Genomic DNA, 16123 nt, shown 5'->3' with positions numbered 1-16123 from the left:
TTTCTGATTTGTTAAAACTGAAGCCTTGCATTGTCCCCCAGCAGATAGGTTGGAATTACTGATTTGGCAGATTTTCTCACACATGGGTTAGACTGATAAGTATGATGTACTTTCATTCAGGATGCGTTTGGAAGTAACCTCTGGATTCATGTTTCTCAGATTTGTAGAAAACGGTGAAATGAGCTTTGCGCCTTCCTTAAGAGCACAGTTTAAGCAACAACTTTCCAAAAGATATTTAGGTGATTTTCTAGCATTGAGCATGTTCTCAGCATATTCTACAGCAATTCTTTTGCTGATCACATTTTGAATTCTCCATATATCCCCCTTAGCATTATTCCAATAATATTTTATACTGTAAATTGTTCAGAATAGTGTGGGTAATCATTACCAATAGTGAAAAGACTGATGACCTTTAAGAAAAACTGCATGAGTACATATCCCATTAAAATAAAATAAATATTTTTAAAAAAACACATTACCCACCTACTACCACTACTGCCACTTGACCTTTCTTCCCAACAGCCCACTCCCCTAAACACTGGTTATGGAGAACAGTTCTGCTGGGTAAGAACTGAGTCATCTCTCCAAAAGTGAAAACACCAGTGTTCTCATGGAGAGATTTGGTTTAGGGTTAAATAGTTATACCTTCTTCCTCCATCCCAAGCCCACACTGTTGTATTACTGCATTACTTGAGAATCAATTTTTACCCTTGATAAATATATACAAAGAAGATGACTGAAAAATACTGAACATACAGTGACAACTTGAACATCAGATCTTTGATACCTACATTGCATGCAAAAAGACCAGAAGAGAGACTATTTCCCACATCGTCCTCCCCCCATCAAAACCAACCTTTTCTGTAAAAGACTGCATTGAGGAACTCTTCTGCTTGCCTTTCAAAACGAATGATTTTTGCTTGCTCTTGTCTAAGCAGAGCTTCTTGTCCAGCTTCCGAGGCTGGCTCATCCAGACTGACTAAGTGTTCCTGCAAAGATATTTAATATTTGTAAGATCTTCCTGACTCCAAAATTAATAAAGTTCCCTAGGCATTCAATATTTTACTAAATTCAAAACTTCTTTAGGTACAGAGTTGAATCTATTGAAATCAAAACTTGTTTTTTTGGCTGCTTCACAACACTGTACTTTGTCCTGTTCTCTTGTTGTAAATTGCGCTGGTTTGAAGGTAAACCAGCCAGAGGAATTGACCCCACACAAACACCTTGCTGAAGATTTCAAGACAGAGCTACAATTCAATAGGAGAGTCACAATAAGGGCAATAGTACAGAAACACTGGCTTAAACTGACAAAGCCAGAGTATAACCTGGCATCCTGTTGGTCAGGGTGGTGGCAGCAGTCTGATTAAATGGTGGTTGCAGTCCCATTGAAATGATGGATGTGGTCTTGTTGTAGCGGTGGTCCTGTGGAAAGGCCTGGTCCTTCTCTGGAGGTCCAGTGGTGGTTCCCCCAAGTCCCCCAACCTTGAGATTATATACCCTTGAATCCAGGCAGGTATGTTCAGTACCTCCCCCAAGGCAGGGAGTTTTACAATGGAATGATGTAATCCTATGAGACATAGGATATTTTGGGGAGTCCTCGATGGCGCTTTAAGTGGAGATGACCACCCTTAGGCTGGGTGTAACAAAGAGAACACTACACCCAACTCCTAGGTGGGGTATGCAGCTGTTGCAAAGGACCCACCATTAACAGTTCATCAGAAGGTGATGCAGGTGGTGGTAGAATACATACTCTGGTTACACCTTAAATTGTAATCCAAGACATTAGCCACCCCTTATTCTACACCATCTACATCATACCCAAATTAATACCCTTCTTTAACTCTACTTACATATATGTATGTGTGTATACATACACAATGAAACATTACACACAGTTCTCACTTAAAATTAGGTCCCCTTGAGGTGCACAACGGGTTTCCCCATCTTTCTGCATTACCCACCAAGTGTAACCAGGTTCTCGAGCAAAAACAATCCCATGGAAGGATTTGCCTGTGCCTGAGGTGGGATTAATCCAAACTATCTTTCCTAACATACATCTCATGTGTCCACGAGTGCAAGGCTTCTGACTGGGCAGGACCAGCTCGATTGACGGAGGCCCGTGGCCTTCACTAAATGCAGCTCTCAATTTTTGAAGGTCCCCCTGCCCAATGCCTTCAAGGTGGTTTTTAGCAGTCTGTTGCACCATTCAACTTTCCTGGCGGCTGGTGCGTGACAAGGAATATGGTACACTCACTCAATACCGTGTTCTCTAGCCCAGGTGCTTATAAGGCTGTTGTTGAAATGAGTCCCATTGTCCAACTCAATTCTTTCAGGGTGCCATGTCTCCACAGGACTTGCTGTTCAAGGCCCAAGATGGTGTTCTGGGCAGTAGCATGAAGCACAGGGTAGGTCTCCAGCCATCCAGTGGTTGCTTCCACCATGATCAGCACATAGTGCTTGCCTTGGCGGGTTTGGGGAAGTGTGATGTAATCAATTTGCCAAGCTTCCCCATAACTATATTTTGACGACTGCCCACCATATCATAGAGGCTTCATCTGCTTGGCTTGCTTGATTGCAGTACACATCTCACAGTCATGGATGACCTGTGAGGTACTGTCCATGGTTAAGTCCACCCCTTGGTCACAGGCCCATTGGTATGTAGCATCTCTTCTCTGATGACCGGAGGCATTGTGGGCCCAACGAGCTAGAAATAATTCTGCCTTGTGCTGTCAGTCCATATCCACCTGAGATACTTTAACCTTGGCAGCTCACTCCACCTGCTCATTGTTACGACGCTCTTCATTAGCCTGACTCTCGGGCATTCGCATCCATGTGTCGAACCTTCATGGTCAGCCTCTCTACCCAGATGGCAATGTCCTGCCAAATCTCAGCGGCCCAGATGGGTTTCCCTCTCTGCTGCCAGTTGACCTTTCTCCAGCAATCAAGTCACCCCCACAGAGCATTAGCTACCATCCACAAGTCGGTGTAGAGATAGAGTCTTGGCCACTTCTCTCATTCAGTGATATTCAAAGCCAGCTGGATGGCTTTAAGCTCTGCAACCTGACTCGATCCACCTTGTCCCTAGGTAGCTTCTGCAACTTTCCATGTGGGGCTCCATACAGTAGCTTTCCATTTCTGGTTTGTTCCTACAGTTCGGCAGGAACCATCAGTGAAGAGGACATTACTGCTTTTCATTCTCTGGTATTTGGTTATATGGTGGGGCCTCCTCAGCACGTCACCTGCTCCTCTTCTTCTTCAAAAGATAGTCCAAAACTCTCACCTTTGGGCCAGTTTGTTATGATTTCCAGAATCCCAGGGCGATCAGGATTTCCTATCCAGGCTTGCTGTGTGATCAGAGTGATCCACTTGCTCCACATGGCATCAGTGGCATGATGTGTAGAAGGAACCTTCCCTTCAAACATCCAGCCCAGCACTGGTAGACAGGGTGCCAGATGCAGCTGTGCTTTGGTGCCAATCACTTCTGAGGTGGCTCGAACCCCTTTGTAGGCTCCAAGAATCTCTTTCTCAGTTGGGGTATAGCTGGTTTCAGATCCTTTGTATCCCCGACTCCAGAACCCCAGCAATCATCCTCGGGTCTCCCCAGGTCCCTTCTTCTGGAGGCTCCAGGAAGGACCATTTTCCCTGGCTGCAGTGTAGAGCACATTTTTTACATCCTGCCCTGTCCTGACTGGCCAAAGGGCTACTGCCTAAACAGGCAATCTCCTGTTTAATTTGTTCAGAAGCTTGTTGTTGTTCAGGGCCCCACTGGAAATAGCTCTTCTTTTGTGACACAAGACAGACCGAGCTTACAATCATGCTGTACTCCAGGATATGCATCCTTCAAAAGCCCACAGCACCTAGGAAAAGGAAAACACCAGGAAAGCCTGGGTTTCCTTCTTGTTGGTCGATGGAGACATAGCTGCTATTTTGTTAATCACTTTCATTGGAATCTGGCAATGTCCATCTTGCCACTTCACTCCTAGAAACTGAATTTCTCGAGTAGGTCCCTTAACCTTAGTTGATTTAATGGCAAGCTTTCAGGAGAATCTGGATAATCTCTTCTATCTTGAAGAGTTCCCCTGCTGTGTTCCCCCATATGATGATGTCATCAATGTACAGCAGATGTTCTGGAGCCTCACCCTTTTCCAGTGCAGTCTGGATCAGTCCATGGCAGATGGCGCAACTGTGCTTCCACCCCTGGGGCAGTCAATTCCAAGTATATTGCATGCCCCTCCAGGTAAAGGCAAACTGGGGCCTGCACTCTGCTGCGAAAGGAACAGAGAAAAATCACTGGCAATGTCAATGGTCACATACCACTTTGCTGCCTTGGACTCCAGCTCGTACTGATGCTCCAGCATGTCCAGCACACCAGCACTCAGTGGTGGTGTGACTTCATTCAGGCCACAGTAATCAACTACCAGACTCCCTTCTCCGCTGGACTTACGCACTGGCCATATTAGAGCTGTTAAAGGATCAACGAGCCTTGCTGATAACCCTCTGGCTCTCCAGTTCAGGAATCATCTCATGGATGGGAATCACAGAGTCTCTGTCAGTGCGGTATTGCCAATGGTGCACTGTTGGTCTGGCGATTGGTACCTGTTGTGCTTCAATTCTCAGCAGTCCCACAGCAGAGAGGTTGTCTGAGAGACCAGGCAGGGCATTCAGTTGTCTGATTTCCTCTGTCTCTAGAGCAGCTATCCTAAAAGCCCAGCAATGTCCTTTTGGGTCTTTGAATTACCCACTCCTGAGACAGTCTATGCCGAGGATGCACGGGGCCTCTGGACCAGTCATGATGGGATGTTTCTGCCACTCCTTCCCAGTCAAGCTCACTTCAGCTTCCAGTACAGTCAGCTGCTGGGATCCCCCTGTCACCCCAGAAATGGAAATAGATTCCGCTTCCATATACCTTGATGGCATCAGAGTGCATTGAGCGCCGGTGACAACCAAAGCCGTACACCTTTGTGGGGCAAATGTGCCATCAGATCCACACAGTCCAATAGATCTGATTGTCCCTTTCCTCTACCTGGCTAGAGGCAGGGCCCTTCTAATCCTGGTAATGGTACACATTGCTCTCCCCTCCTGTAAACATGACCTTGAGGTCCCTTCAAGAGGATTAATCATATCATCATTCCTTTACCATCTGGAGTCTTGTCTATGAGAGACCGGAGCAGCATTGACCCTAGATGAGCTTCTTGTGGTCATTGTTCCTCTTTTCAGCTCATGTAGCCAGGTGGCTAAGGAAGAGGTGGGTTTCCCATCCCACTTCCTCATGTCTTCTCCATGCTCCTGAGGGAAAAACCAGAGGTTATCCCGCAGAGTGTATCCTCTCTCCTTGGCTGGGGGAGACAGGAACAGGGACGCCTGTTCCTAATGGCAGAGACTCTTGGTAGTTCCAGCAAGATGTGGTAAATTCTTTCCTTAAGCTCCTTCCTCAGCTTCTGGTGGGCCTCTTCAATTTTCTCTTCCAAGCTTCAGACATGCTCAGCCAGATTTCCATGGACAAGACATGAGTGCTTAACAGGGCAGTGACAGCGTCCTTGTAAATTCTTAGTTTGTTGACCAATGCATCCACCTTGTCCTCTTCTTCCCTCCATTGCAGCGTTACTAAGTAGCGGGAGTATATTTCTGGTCCAAGCCATGTGAATTTCAACCACATTTGAGATGCGCACTGGGCAAATCTGGATGTCTGGGCATCTGGACATCCCTGGACATCTCAGGGAATCTCTTGTCTTCTGAGAAAATGATCTCCAGCACAGCCAATTCCTTCAGGCATCAGATATCTTGTTCCACTGTGCTCCATTTTCCTTGGTGCACCTGGAGGTCTTCTTTATAAAGGTATCTGTCCCTTACACTTGCCAGCAGTCGCTGCCAGAGGCTGAGTTTCCTGGGTTCTTCTGATCCCCTGGTCAATGACCACATCCTGGGACAGAGGTCCCAGCTGACCAGCCTCACATCCTTCCTGAATGGTGTCATTAGCTGCTGTGTCCCAGATGCGGAGCAGCCAGGTGAGAATGGACTCGTTTGCCTGGTGGGTGAACTCTCTCCGCAGCTCACGCAGCTCACCCAGGGACAGAGACTGAGTGATGATTTCTGGCTCCATCTCCTCTGCTGGGTGCAAAGGTCCTGCTGCCTCCTCGTCAGTCACTATGTGGACTGATTTGCTCTTCGATTTCCTTTTCTGAATCGGGGCAACTGCTACTGGCTTAGGGTGTCCTGGCTCAGTGACAGTTTGTGTGGACACAAAAACACCGGTTATTCTGGTTTCTTTTTCTTCTTCTCAGAGAGTCTGAGATCAGTTTGCGTGAACATGGTGCCTGCTGATTTGCTTCTTTTCTCCTCCTGAATATGCTCTACCGCACCAAGCACTGTCCCAACTCCAAGCATGGTATACACAGTGCAGCATACAGAGAAGACAAAGCAAAACTAACAACAAGATTATGCTGTCCTTGACATTCACACAGACCTCAATATTCTCAAAAACTGCTGTGTCAGGCCTGAAAGGCTGGAAGAAACTATTCTCTACTCTTCCCCCTATGGGCTGAGTGCGACTATTAACGAGGCCCCAGAGGTAGCAGCCCAGACCAGGACAGGTGAACAAAACTGAATATACATTCTGAATGAGGTTCATTGACTCTGATGTTATCATGCAATAGACATAATAAACTAAAAAGCAGTTTTCATACCATTCCCTGGTCTCAAAAGAAGCCTCACAACTGGCAAATATTTCCCCATATGTGGAAAAATATAGAGAGCAAGGTAAAACATCCATGTAAACACGTCAAGCATCATGGTGAATAGGCAGTTTCTGTAATACAAAGCAAAACTGCAATTCCAACTTCTCTCAGGATGCCACACATTGCGCACCAAAATATGAGCTGGTTTGAAGGTAAACCAGCAGGAGGAATTAACCCCACACAAACACCTTGCAAGAGCTTTCAAGACAGCTACAATTTAATAGGAAAATTACAATAAAGGCAATAGTACAGAAACACTGGCTTAAAGCCACAAAGCCAGAGTACAACCAGTAACCCAAGACATAAATGCAGCAGAAGCTGATAAGATTTGATAACAATACAGAAAATAAGAGCCCTTTATAAAGAAGAAAACCTAGATATTTTACATTTGGCTGCAAATCTCATATCTAGCACTTGTTCTTTGGCTATTACTTTCAGATCCAAGAAATAACTGTTGAATGCAAAACATAGGCAGTTCTCCTTACTCTACACACCATTTATGCAAACTGAGCAAAAAATGACCAAGCATTATCAACAAACAGGTCCTTTTGTGAAGAGGCTCAGTAGCAGCTACTTTTATGTGAAACAAACTTAACTTAGCTGTTACAACACCTACAATGAAATAAAATCCATTCTCACAGTCTAGAATATATTCAAACTACAATGATTAAGCATGTGAGATGCCAGGATAAACCAATCATTTTAAATACACTCAAGAAACTAGAAGACAAGATTACAAAAATACAAAATCTAAATGCTTAGGTTCCACCCCCAGATGCACACCCCTTTTCTCATTTCTTTCAGTGTAATGCCTTGCTCCTGCTCAGGAGAACAATCTCTTTACTGGCTCTCTCCTTCCACTTTCATTTTAAGCTATATTAAAGATACCTGTATTTACCTACTGCAGGAATGTATACACAGCCACTCTTTGGCTTTAGGGAGAGTTCTGTTTTATTAACCTTTATAAAGTATCAGGTACCATAATATCTAGGCTGCATCTGTTTTTTTGGTCTCTACTGTATAAGCTGATTTCAGATTCATATCCTCATGGGACTAGAAGGGAAGGAAAGAACTGGAAATTCATTTATACATCACAATAAATGAAAACATAAGTAATTCTTAAGTTTGTGCTGTCTCAACTTCAAGAGGTTTAAGAAGCCAGGTTACGTGACCAGCCTGTAGTAAATCAACGAACACAGCAGTCACATGAACTGCATGCAAAGGGTAATAATACCTTGAAATGAAACGAAATGCTGTGGACTCTGGCCTGAACCACATGGGCTTTCACATCATATTTGGAATTCAACAGCTTCCAAAAGCTTGCTATCAAAAGCAAAGGGAGATACTATCTCAGACAGGGTACAGAGACAAAGCAGTATTTTATAACAAACAGAAATACAAGGAACGTGCAATGACAGAGGTAACGGGTGAGTGAAAACATCTTTGATTCTGTGAAGGTAAGAGCCTGCAGAAGTAAAGGCCTCACAAAATGACTGACGCTTTGTTCCATACCAGAGAGATTCAAACCCGCTTGCTTCCATAGGAGAAGCTTCTATTGTGACAGACTTTAATTCTTTCATACCAATTTGAACTGATGGTTAGCTATAATAAAAGTGTTCACCTCTGTGCCAGGCATCCCTGTACCAGCAACCAGTAGCAGTGCACTGGCATTTTATGAACACATTGAAAATGCAGTTGTACTTCCATGATACTAAATTGTACTAAGTATCTGTACAGGATTTCACAATAAAGATATTTCTGGACAGTAAGCCAAACATCTTTTGAGAGTTACTCTTCAGGTGGAACTTCACAGAACACACCTCTTTTTGAAACTGTGTTGCTGCATCTGACAAAGCTGTATACAGGATCTATCCTTGTTATTGACAGAGTCTGAGATCAGCTCCATTATCTTTTAGGCATTACCAGGATAACAGTAAACTCATCAGTTTGCATAAAAAGCAGATGTGCAAAATAACTAATAATGTGAATAAGCTAGACATACAGAAATGTTGGAATAATCACTGAAATTTCTAAACCTTTACCAAGTTTTGCTTTAAAAGGAAAGTTTGCAAACTGATGCCCAGAGATTTGGGGAGATAAGATCCATTAGAGTTAACTGGCATCCTCTATCTAGAGTGCCATGAATCATTGCAAAAAACTTTTTAATTCAAGGGAAAAACAGAGAATTCAGACTTGAAGGAAACATTACCCCTTCAACCTGATCTGACACCCTGCCTTTTAACAGGCTATAGCTCTGGAAGAAGCCTAAAATAAAAATAACCCTTGGCCAACACAACGCATTTTAAATCTTCCTAGCACTTTTTGCAACTAAAACAATACGCTGTAAATACTAGCCTGGAAACTCAACAGAAACAGAGTCCAGCAGCACCCTGCCTCACTATAAACAAATGTATTTTATATTACTCATATAAAGACAATTAAGAAGAGTACAATTTAATCTACTGAAGCTAACTAAAGCTCTACACTTGCTACATAGAGAAGGAACGAAAAAAAAGGGATCAGCCAGAAGAAAAAAAATTCTAAGTGGCTTATGCTGGTGAACAGCTGAATAAAGGATTTCTTGATCTGCATTCAGGAGAGGAGAGGAATAATAGCAAGAAAATGGCAGTGCTTAGTTTTTACCTGCCAACTAAGGAGCATCTCCTTACATGTATGGTTTTTATCACTGTCCATGCTAAGACATCAAAATGTGAAGAAATACAGTTATGTAAAAGAGTCAGGTTTAACCTTGCACATAGGAAAAACAAAAGTCTTCTGGCATCTTCAGTATAGCACTGACTACATGAGGCAAAATATACTGGAAATATTTCTGCTTATTACACTTTTTAATTGTTTTCTTATCCATTGTACCATAATTATTCCAGGAATCTACAGTTTTTTTCACCCTGGAAAGAAAATTCAAGTTTTCACACTAAGTATTTGATTGTGATTGCTATTCAAAGTCAACTTCCAAAAGTGACGGGTTTTTGTTTCATTTGGGAGTGTCTGGTTGGTTGGTTTGTGTTGGGGTTTTTTTGTTGGTTGGGGTGGGAGGCTGTTGATTTTTTAGAGTTCTTTTTTACATTTTCCAGCATTTCTTCCCAATAATCATTATTTAGAATCACTACTTTCAGGCTTACCCCCTCACTCTACAGTTCTAAATCACATCCAAGTTTTCAGTAGCAACATGCAGGTAGTAGGAAGAAGAAAAACCCAGTAATATCTAGACAGCATTGTCATTGGGGGTTTTTTTTTCAGGGTATTTATAACCAATCAGTTACTTTTACATATTATTTATAACACAGTATTCTTTCTATTCTCTTTGTGCTTCTCTTCAGGTGGGAAGCATGCCCCAGAGCATTCCTGGAATCCACCAGTGAACATGCAGGATCACTATATTGAACAACACACCTTCAGAGAAAGGTACCTGGAGTGGTTTGCACATGCTCCCTGAGGGCTAAAGCTCTTTGTATGTTAAGATAAACAGCATAACTATGTAATTAAGTCAAAGAGCCTTAGATATACAGAGCTCAGGTTTTCAAAACGCAAGGTTAATGTGTGACCGTGTGAGACCACCTAATCCTGGGCAGCCCGCCCTCGTCAGCACTAGGGCTGGATGCTCCCTGAGAGCCTCCTTGTAGGAAATGTTGATTCAGCAATTCCAAATGCTAAACTGCTGACATGAAGAGAACTGTATGATGCAGGCTGTTGTTGTGTAGATGTGGAAACAGCAGTTTCATGTTTAAGCCACAGGACATGCACAGATGGAGTGGGAAGAGCCCACAATCTAGAACAGGATGAGATAATTCCTATCCATCTTCAGGAAGAAAAAGGAGGGTGGCTGCCCACAGACCACCCATAGCTGACTGGTCAACCCAGGGACCCTAGGGATAAAATCCAGCCTCCCATGCTACCTCAAGGCAAAATCAGGAACACTGAGTAAGAAAGGAATGTTTCAACATCCTTAGGCTGTCTTCTCCAACGCTTTTTTTCCTTAAGACTGTACAGTCTTTTTAATTCATAGCCAATGCAAAGGAGAACAATTTTCTGTAGTCAAGCTTTAAGGGCACCAGAGACTCTTCTTTCCTTCTACCTGCAAGACAGTATCATTCTTGTTGCTTCCATTTCAGCGCTATTCAGTTTGTTTACATCTCTCAAAAAGCTACAGTCAGCTGAGGCTTCAGCTGACTTCAGCATTCAGGTTTTCCTCTCCAGGTATTAACACAAATTCTTCTCTTGATACAATCCCCAAAGTAGTTTACTACTTTTACAATCCTATCACTTTTCAGACATCTGTAACTTGTGCCTTGATAAAACAAGTCTGTCTGTCCTGTTTTTCAAACTTATCAAGATCATTTTCAATTCTGAGCATGTCCTTTAAGGCACCTACAACTGCTCCCAACTTAGCATTAATAAAAATTCAGATGGTTTAATCAGTTTTAAGACCTCTCTTACTTACTGAACATATATACTTTTATAGTAAGTTGACTGACATCATATTTATCAAATTAAAACAAACAACTTGACTGATCTATAGCTATTGACTATCACTTATTATCTATAGTAGGGGGAGAAGAAATGTATCACTGGAACCACAATATGTTTACATTAACATTGATGCATAAGCAAAGCCGCAACCCTGCATTACCACTAAACACAGCTGGAGATTATCACAAACAGCCTCTTCAAGTTTTAGCCTCCATATCAGATTATTTTTAAATTACACAATACAAAATTGACAGTCTAAATGCTTGAGTTTTTTAAGTGATGAAATCCATTAAAAATGTTTTAGAGCATGTTCCAGCATACTTAGGGATCTCTGTACACAGTTTAAACACATTCTAAAGCCACCAAAAATTGTAAGAGTTCTGCAACTTCAACTCATTCTCAGATATTTCCTTTGCCATCTTCAATTATTCTATAACAATGCTTTAGATGAGTGATAACTTCTCTTCAGAATTATTCAGACATTTACCACAGTTCACATCTTATTGTTTATGTTCCTCCATAGTGAAAGGCCACCAGATTTCTGTAAAATAATTATAAGCTTTTAAAAATACCCAAATCATGTCAGAGTAATTTTGAATTTTAAAACAACTTCTTCAAATGCTGCACCCTACCACACCTCTTCATGAATGAAAGAATTGTGAGAGGTCCTTTCATTGCAGCCCAGGTATTTTGGAGAACTTTGCAAACCAGAATCAATCTTCTGGCATCAACAGCCTAAGAATCCAGAACATGCTTCTAAAAGTCATTTTCTCTCTTGCTATTTTTGTAGCTTAAATATATCTATAAAATAGTTAATGTGCTTAGGAGTATTATCCTTCTTGTTCTGCTCTCACCAACTAACAAGATTAGTTGTGTGTCCATGTGCGTGTGTTCCTTTTTTCCCTTAATACATACGAATTACTTTATGACACTACAGGCAATAGTGTTTTCCACACGAATACACCCAACTGAATCCTCTTTAAGGATTCGTTTTCCAGTTTCTCCTTTCTTCTGGCCTTTCTTAAACTAGGCTTAACATCTTAAACTAGCTCCAACTACAAGCAAATGACATTAGAGACTATCTCATTTAATACAAACATTCTACATGGAGCTGAAGATCTCTTCTGTAATGATAGGTCTGTCAGATTATTTAACAAGCCACACAGAAAAATTAGGAATCATAATTAAAAAGAGAGAAGGCAAGTACACTTCAAGTTCAATCCATCCGAATTGAGGGGTCTCCTCTGTACCACAACCTTTTAGAACAAAAAGTGATAAAAACCACAAGCGATAAAGAATTGCCACAATTGCAGGTTATCCAAATGTGAATTAGTCAGATTTAGTCCCATAGAACCCAATCCTTCTCTCGCCACATGTGGGCAGCCAGAGCTGCTAACTGTTTTCTTTTTGTCTTTCTTGCTCATCAAGGTACCTGTGCATTTCTGCACACAGGCAACCACGTTAACAACCTGGTAGCAGCTCCTTAGGTAACCAGTTATTCTCTGGTCACACCATACAGAAACAATTGGGTATTCCGCATTTTATGATGAAAATAAAAAATCCAGTTTCTAAAAGCTCTACATTACTGCACATAACCCTTCAGATTTAGGAAAAATACATGTCTGGAAAGATGCTAGCCCCCTATTTGGTCCGTATTTCATTATCCCTTTCAAATGAAGACACAATTCCATTTCTCTATCAAAACTTGTCTTGTATTTTGACTGCCAAAAAAAAATATTCGTATTTGCTCAGTATTTGCAATTAGAACTACTGCTACAAATATATTAATCTTTTTAGAATACTTCAGCAGATGGTTTTCCATCCTTTGAAGAAGTCATGTAATTGAATCTGACTGCTTGAAAAAGCAATAACCACTATGACTGAAAGGGTAGGAGAGCTAATGTAGATTTTTACCCCTTAAGCAGCTCTCCCAATAAACTAATACTGGCCTTCAATTATCATCCTACAGTGCAGAACTCATTTTTACTTATGCACAAGTACTGGTCTCCTAAATTACAGGTAATTCTTAAGGGCAAATGTAATCCAGAAAAAAACTCTGAAGATTTTTATTGGTTTTGAACTTGTTGCACTAGGTACCTACACGTCACTCACAGGTGAAAATCAAGTACATTGATTAATTATTCAACGAATGCAAAAGGAGGTATTGGTAATTATGCACTCAAAAGAAGAAAAAAAAACAGGCCAGCCACAGCCACACGCTATCATAATGCATGGCTTGTGACTATCCTGCTCCCAGCTACAGCATCAATTACACACCTTTTCATTCTGTAACTCAGCACTACACAAGCACCAACCCAAATCATCCCATCCTGCCCAGCTCTTCTCCAAACAAGGTGAGAGGATGCACATGAACAGCCTGCAACTCCCTAAGTAGAAGAGTTAAAGATATCACTCCAGATGTTCAATGGAAGAGATGTCAAATAAATTAGTACCATTTCTAATTTAGTTGAACTAAATTAGCTGAAGACTGTCCATTATTTAGCTAAATACCAAATTAAGTTACAAACTTTTTTCTAACCATTGTGTCTCTGATATTTTAATTCCAATTAAGATGTCAAATTCACATTATTTGAAGGCTCTTGTGAAAGAATCATATTTAACTCTGTATTGCAAGATAATGACATCAGTGCCAGCAGGGCAGCAATCTGCTGCACCCACAGGGGAAAGGAAGCACTCCCATCCTATCATCTCTCAGCTGACACACAAAAAACCCTAGACCCTGAAAGGAGCCATACTATTCCCTCAAAAACAAAACAAACAAAAAAAGACAAACCAAAAAGCCAAAATACCCAAACCCAACAGAACTGACAGAGAGGCTGGAGGGCAGTAAGACCACCTTTTTGAATACCTACCCATACACTGTCAGATTGGTACAGACTATGACCGGTCTCTCACCCACCACAAAATTAATTTCTGAATCAATTCAATGGCTTAACTAGAGCTGTGCTTAACACTGGATTTTGTCCTTCTATGAGAAGAGGTAAGAAAAAAGACAGAACTCCTTACACCACAAGCATATATACATGTTACCTGCTGTTAGTCTCAACGAAAGAACTGTGACATCTGTTCTAAATGCAAGTATTCCTAAACCTCCTCCCATGCCTTAATAAAAACTCTAATACAAAAACATTGCATGAACTGGCAGTGTGGCAAGTATCAGTGTCAATTTCCTTTATGGACAAGCCATGCAGCTACATGTTAGCTGCCACAGAGGAAAGAGTGCTTTTGTTTTGTTCCTAAGTTGATAGAGATCCATTCTGGTGTTGTTTTACATTGTGCAGGAAGAAGTAGTAGTTACAAATTCCAGTAAATGAAGTTTTGCCAAGACAGATGACCCTTCCTTCCTATGTTATAGAACAATCACAATTTCAACACGTGGGCTGAACAACAATCAGTATAGCACCATAGCTTTTGTTTTACATACAACTATAATCTCCTTAAGAAAATGAACTGCAAGTTTTTTTGTGTTGGCAAACCTGACTTGTCCATGTTTAGGTTCTGACTACGTTATGAACAAGCACAGTACAAAATCTACCACGCACAAGAGCACTTTAATGAAAGGATAGGGCTCACAGGAGAAGGAGATTTCAAGATACAGAACAAGACTCTAGATTATTAAAATGCACCACATTTCTATACTGAAGATAAGCCCACCATCTGACTGTAGTAAACATGCACAAGCCACAGTCTGGCTCCCTTGGGGAGGGTTTCATGATTCCCAACAAGATCTCTTACAGAGAACTCAAGAAAACCCAAAACCAATAAATAACACCAAACAGAAAGAGCTATGCACAGGGGAAAATAAAAAGAAACCCACTGCTGCATTACATACTACAAAGAAAAAGTTGCAGAGAAAGAGGCAAGTCTGTTCATTAATTTGCGTATTTTAAATCAGAAAACCTTTTTCCAAAGTAGGGGAAAGGGGTAGGAGGTAGCAGATTTTCCATGTTCAGTTAACTAGGAGCAGCAAACTCCCTCCCTTTGTCCCTCCCCTACAACTACTAGCTTCACACATCTGCATTGTTACCTTCACTTTTTCTCTTCTCAGGCAGCAGAAAAGACAATTTTCATCAAAAGACCAATCAGAAACACCTTCAGGCTCACAGTCTGTAAATCAGAAGAATAGCAAATTACTTCATATTCATAAACCACGACACAACTGGAGCCAAAAGAGAAATGCCAAATTAAATACCTGTTTCACAACATTCTTGCCTGCATTCTGAGGATTCAGGCTTCATTTCGGCCATTTTTCTAAATCCCCAGATTACCAAACTATATACATTTTATCTATGCACAACAAATCTGTTTTTCTGAGCACTGCAAAATACACTCCCAGCTACATAAAGATGAACGCACACTCATTAGTAATTTTAGCCAATATGAAACTAACTGTGAGCACTGCCTGGGGGAGGGGGAAAAAAAAGCACAAATCACCACGGTAACACACATTTTCTAGAGGCAGAGCTGGGGCTGCCTCTGTCATTAGAAATGCAGAACAAGATACAAACATAGAGATTGAATACCTTTAAACAAACTGAGATCTTTTAATAATCCAGGTCCAAACAGGCCTTCTAGAATACTTTCAAACCCTAAAAGCAAATAAAAGAATTGTTAGCTTTCTAGATTAGTACGTCACTACAATATTCACAATAGCAGTTCTATATTTATCTGTTCCAAGAACAGAGCTCAACATGTTTTCTCCAAGTATTACAAGATACATGGGTCAATTGTGATGACTGAACTACCGATAAATCATAGCACAGTCTAGAATCCACTGAATCCTGTACTTTTGTAAATAGCTAGGTTAAAAACAAAGAACATTACAAGATTGAAATAAACCATTTTGAAAAGAACATAGGTAGCTGCAGGTTCTACAACAT

At 41.4% G+C, this 16123-nt stretch overlaps 1 protein-coding gene across 6 annotated transcripts in view; it reads right to left on the bottom strand.

Annotated features, from left to right (window-relative positions):
- LCOR (ligand dependent nuclear receptor corepressor) overlaps positions 1–16123 on the bottom strand; it is an 84736-nt gene that overhangs the window by 38352 nt on the left and 30261 nt on the right. For 5 of the 6 annotated variants that reach the window (XR_007205142.1, XM_048311360.1, XM_048311364.1 and 2 more), the window contains exons 2-4: positions 15767–15832; positions 15271–15350; positions 857–989 (exon numbers count right to left, since the gene is read on the bottom strand). Coding sequence is in view for 2 of the 6 variants with exons in the window: in XM_048311360.1 (XP_048167317.1) it covers positions 857–989; positions 15271–15350; positions 15767–15832 (279 nt within the window). In the remaining 4 variants the exon portion in view is untranslated. Of the gene's footprint in view, positions 1–856; positions 990–15270; positions 15351–15766; positions 15833–16123 lie in introns of those variants that run through there. The other variant, XM_048311363.1, reaches the window with a different exon arrangement.

The sequence above is a fragment of the Corvus hawaiiensis genome, chromosome 8 (assembly GCF_020740725.1).
Source record: "Corvus hawaiiensis isolate bCorHaw1 chromosome 8, bCorHaw1.pri.cur, whole genome shotgun sequence".
Classification (NCBI taxonomy): domain Eukaryota; kingdom Metazoa; phylum Chordata; class Aves; order Passeriformes; family Corvidae; genus Corvus; species Corvus hawaiiensis.
Note: the sequence above shows the minus strand (reverse complement) of the source record. Positions and strands in the feature narration are given on the sequence as shown.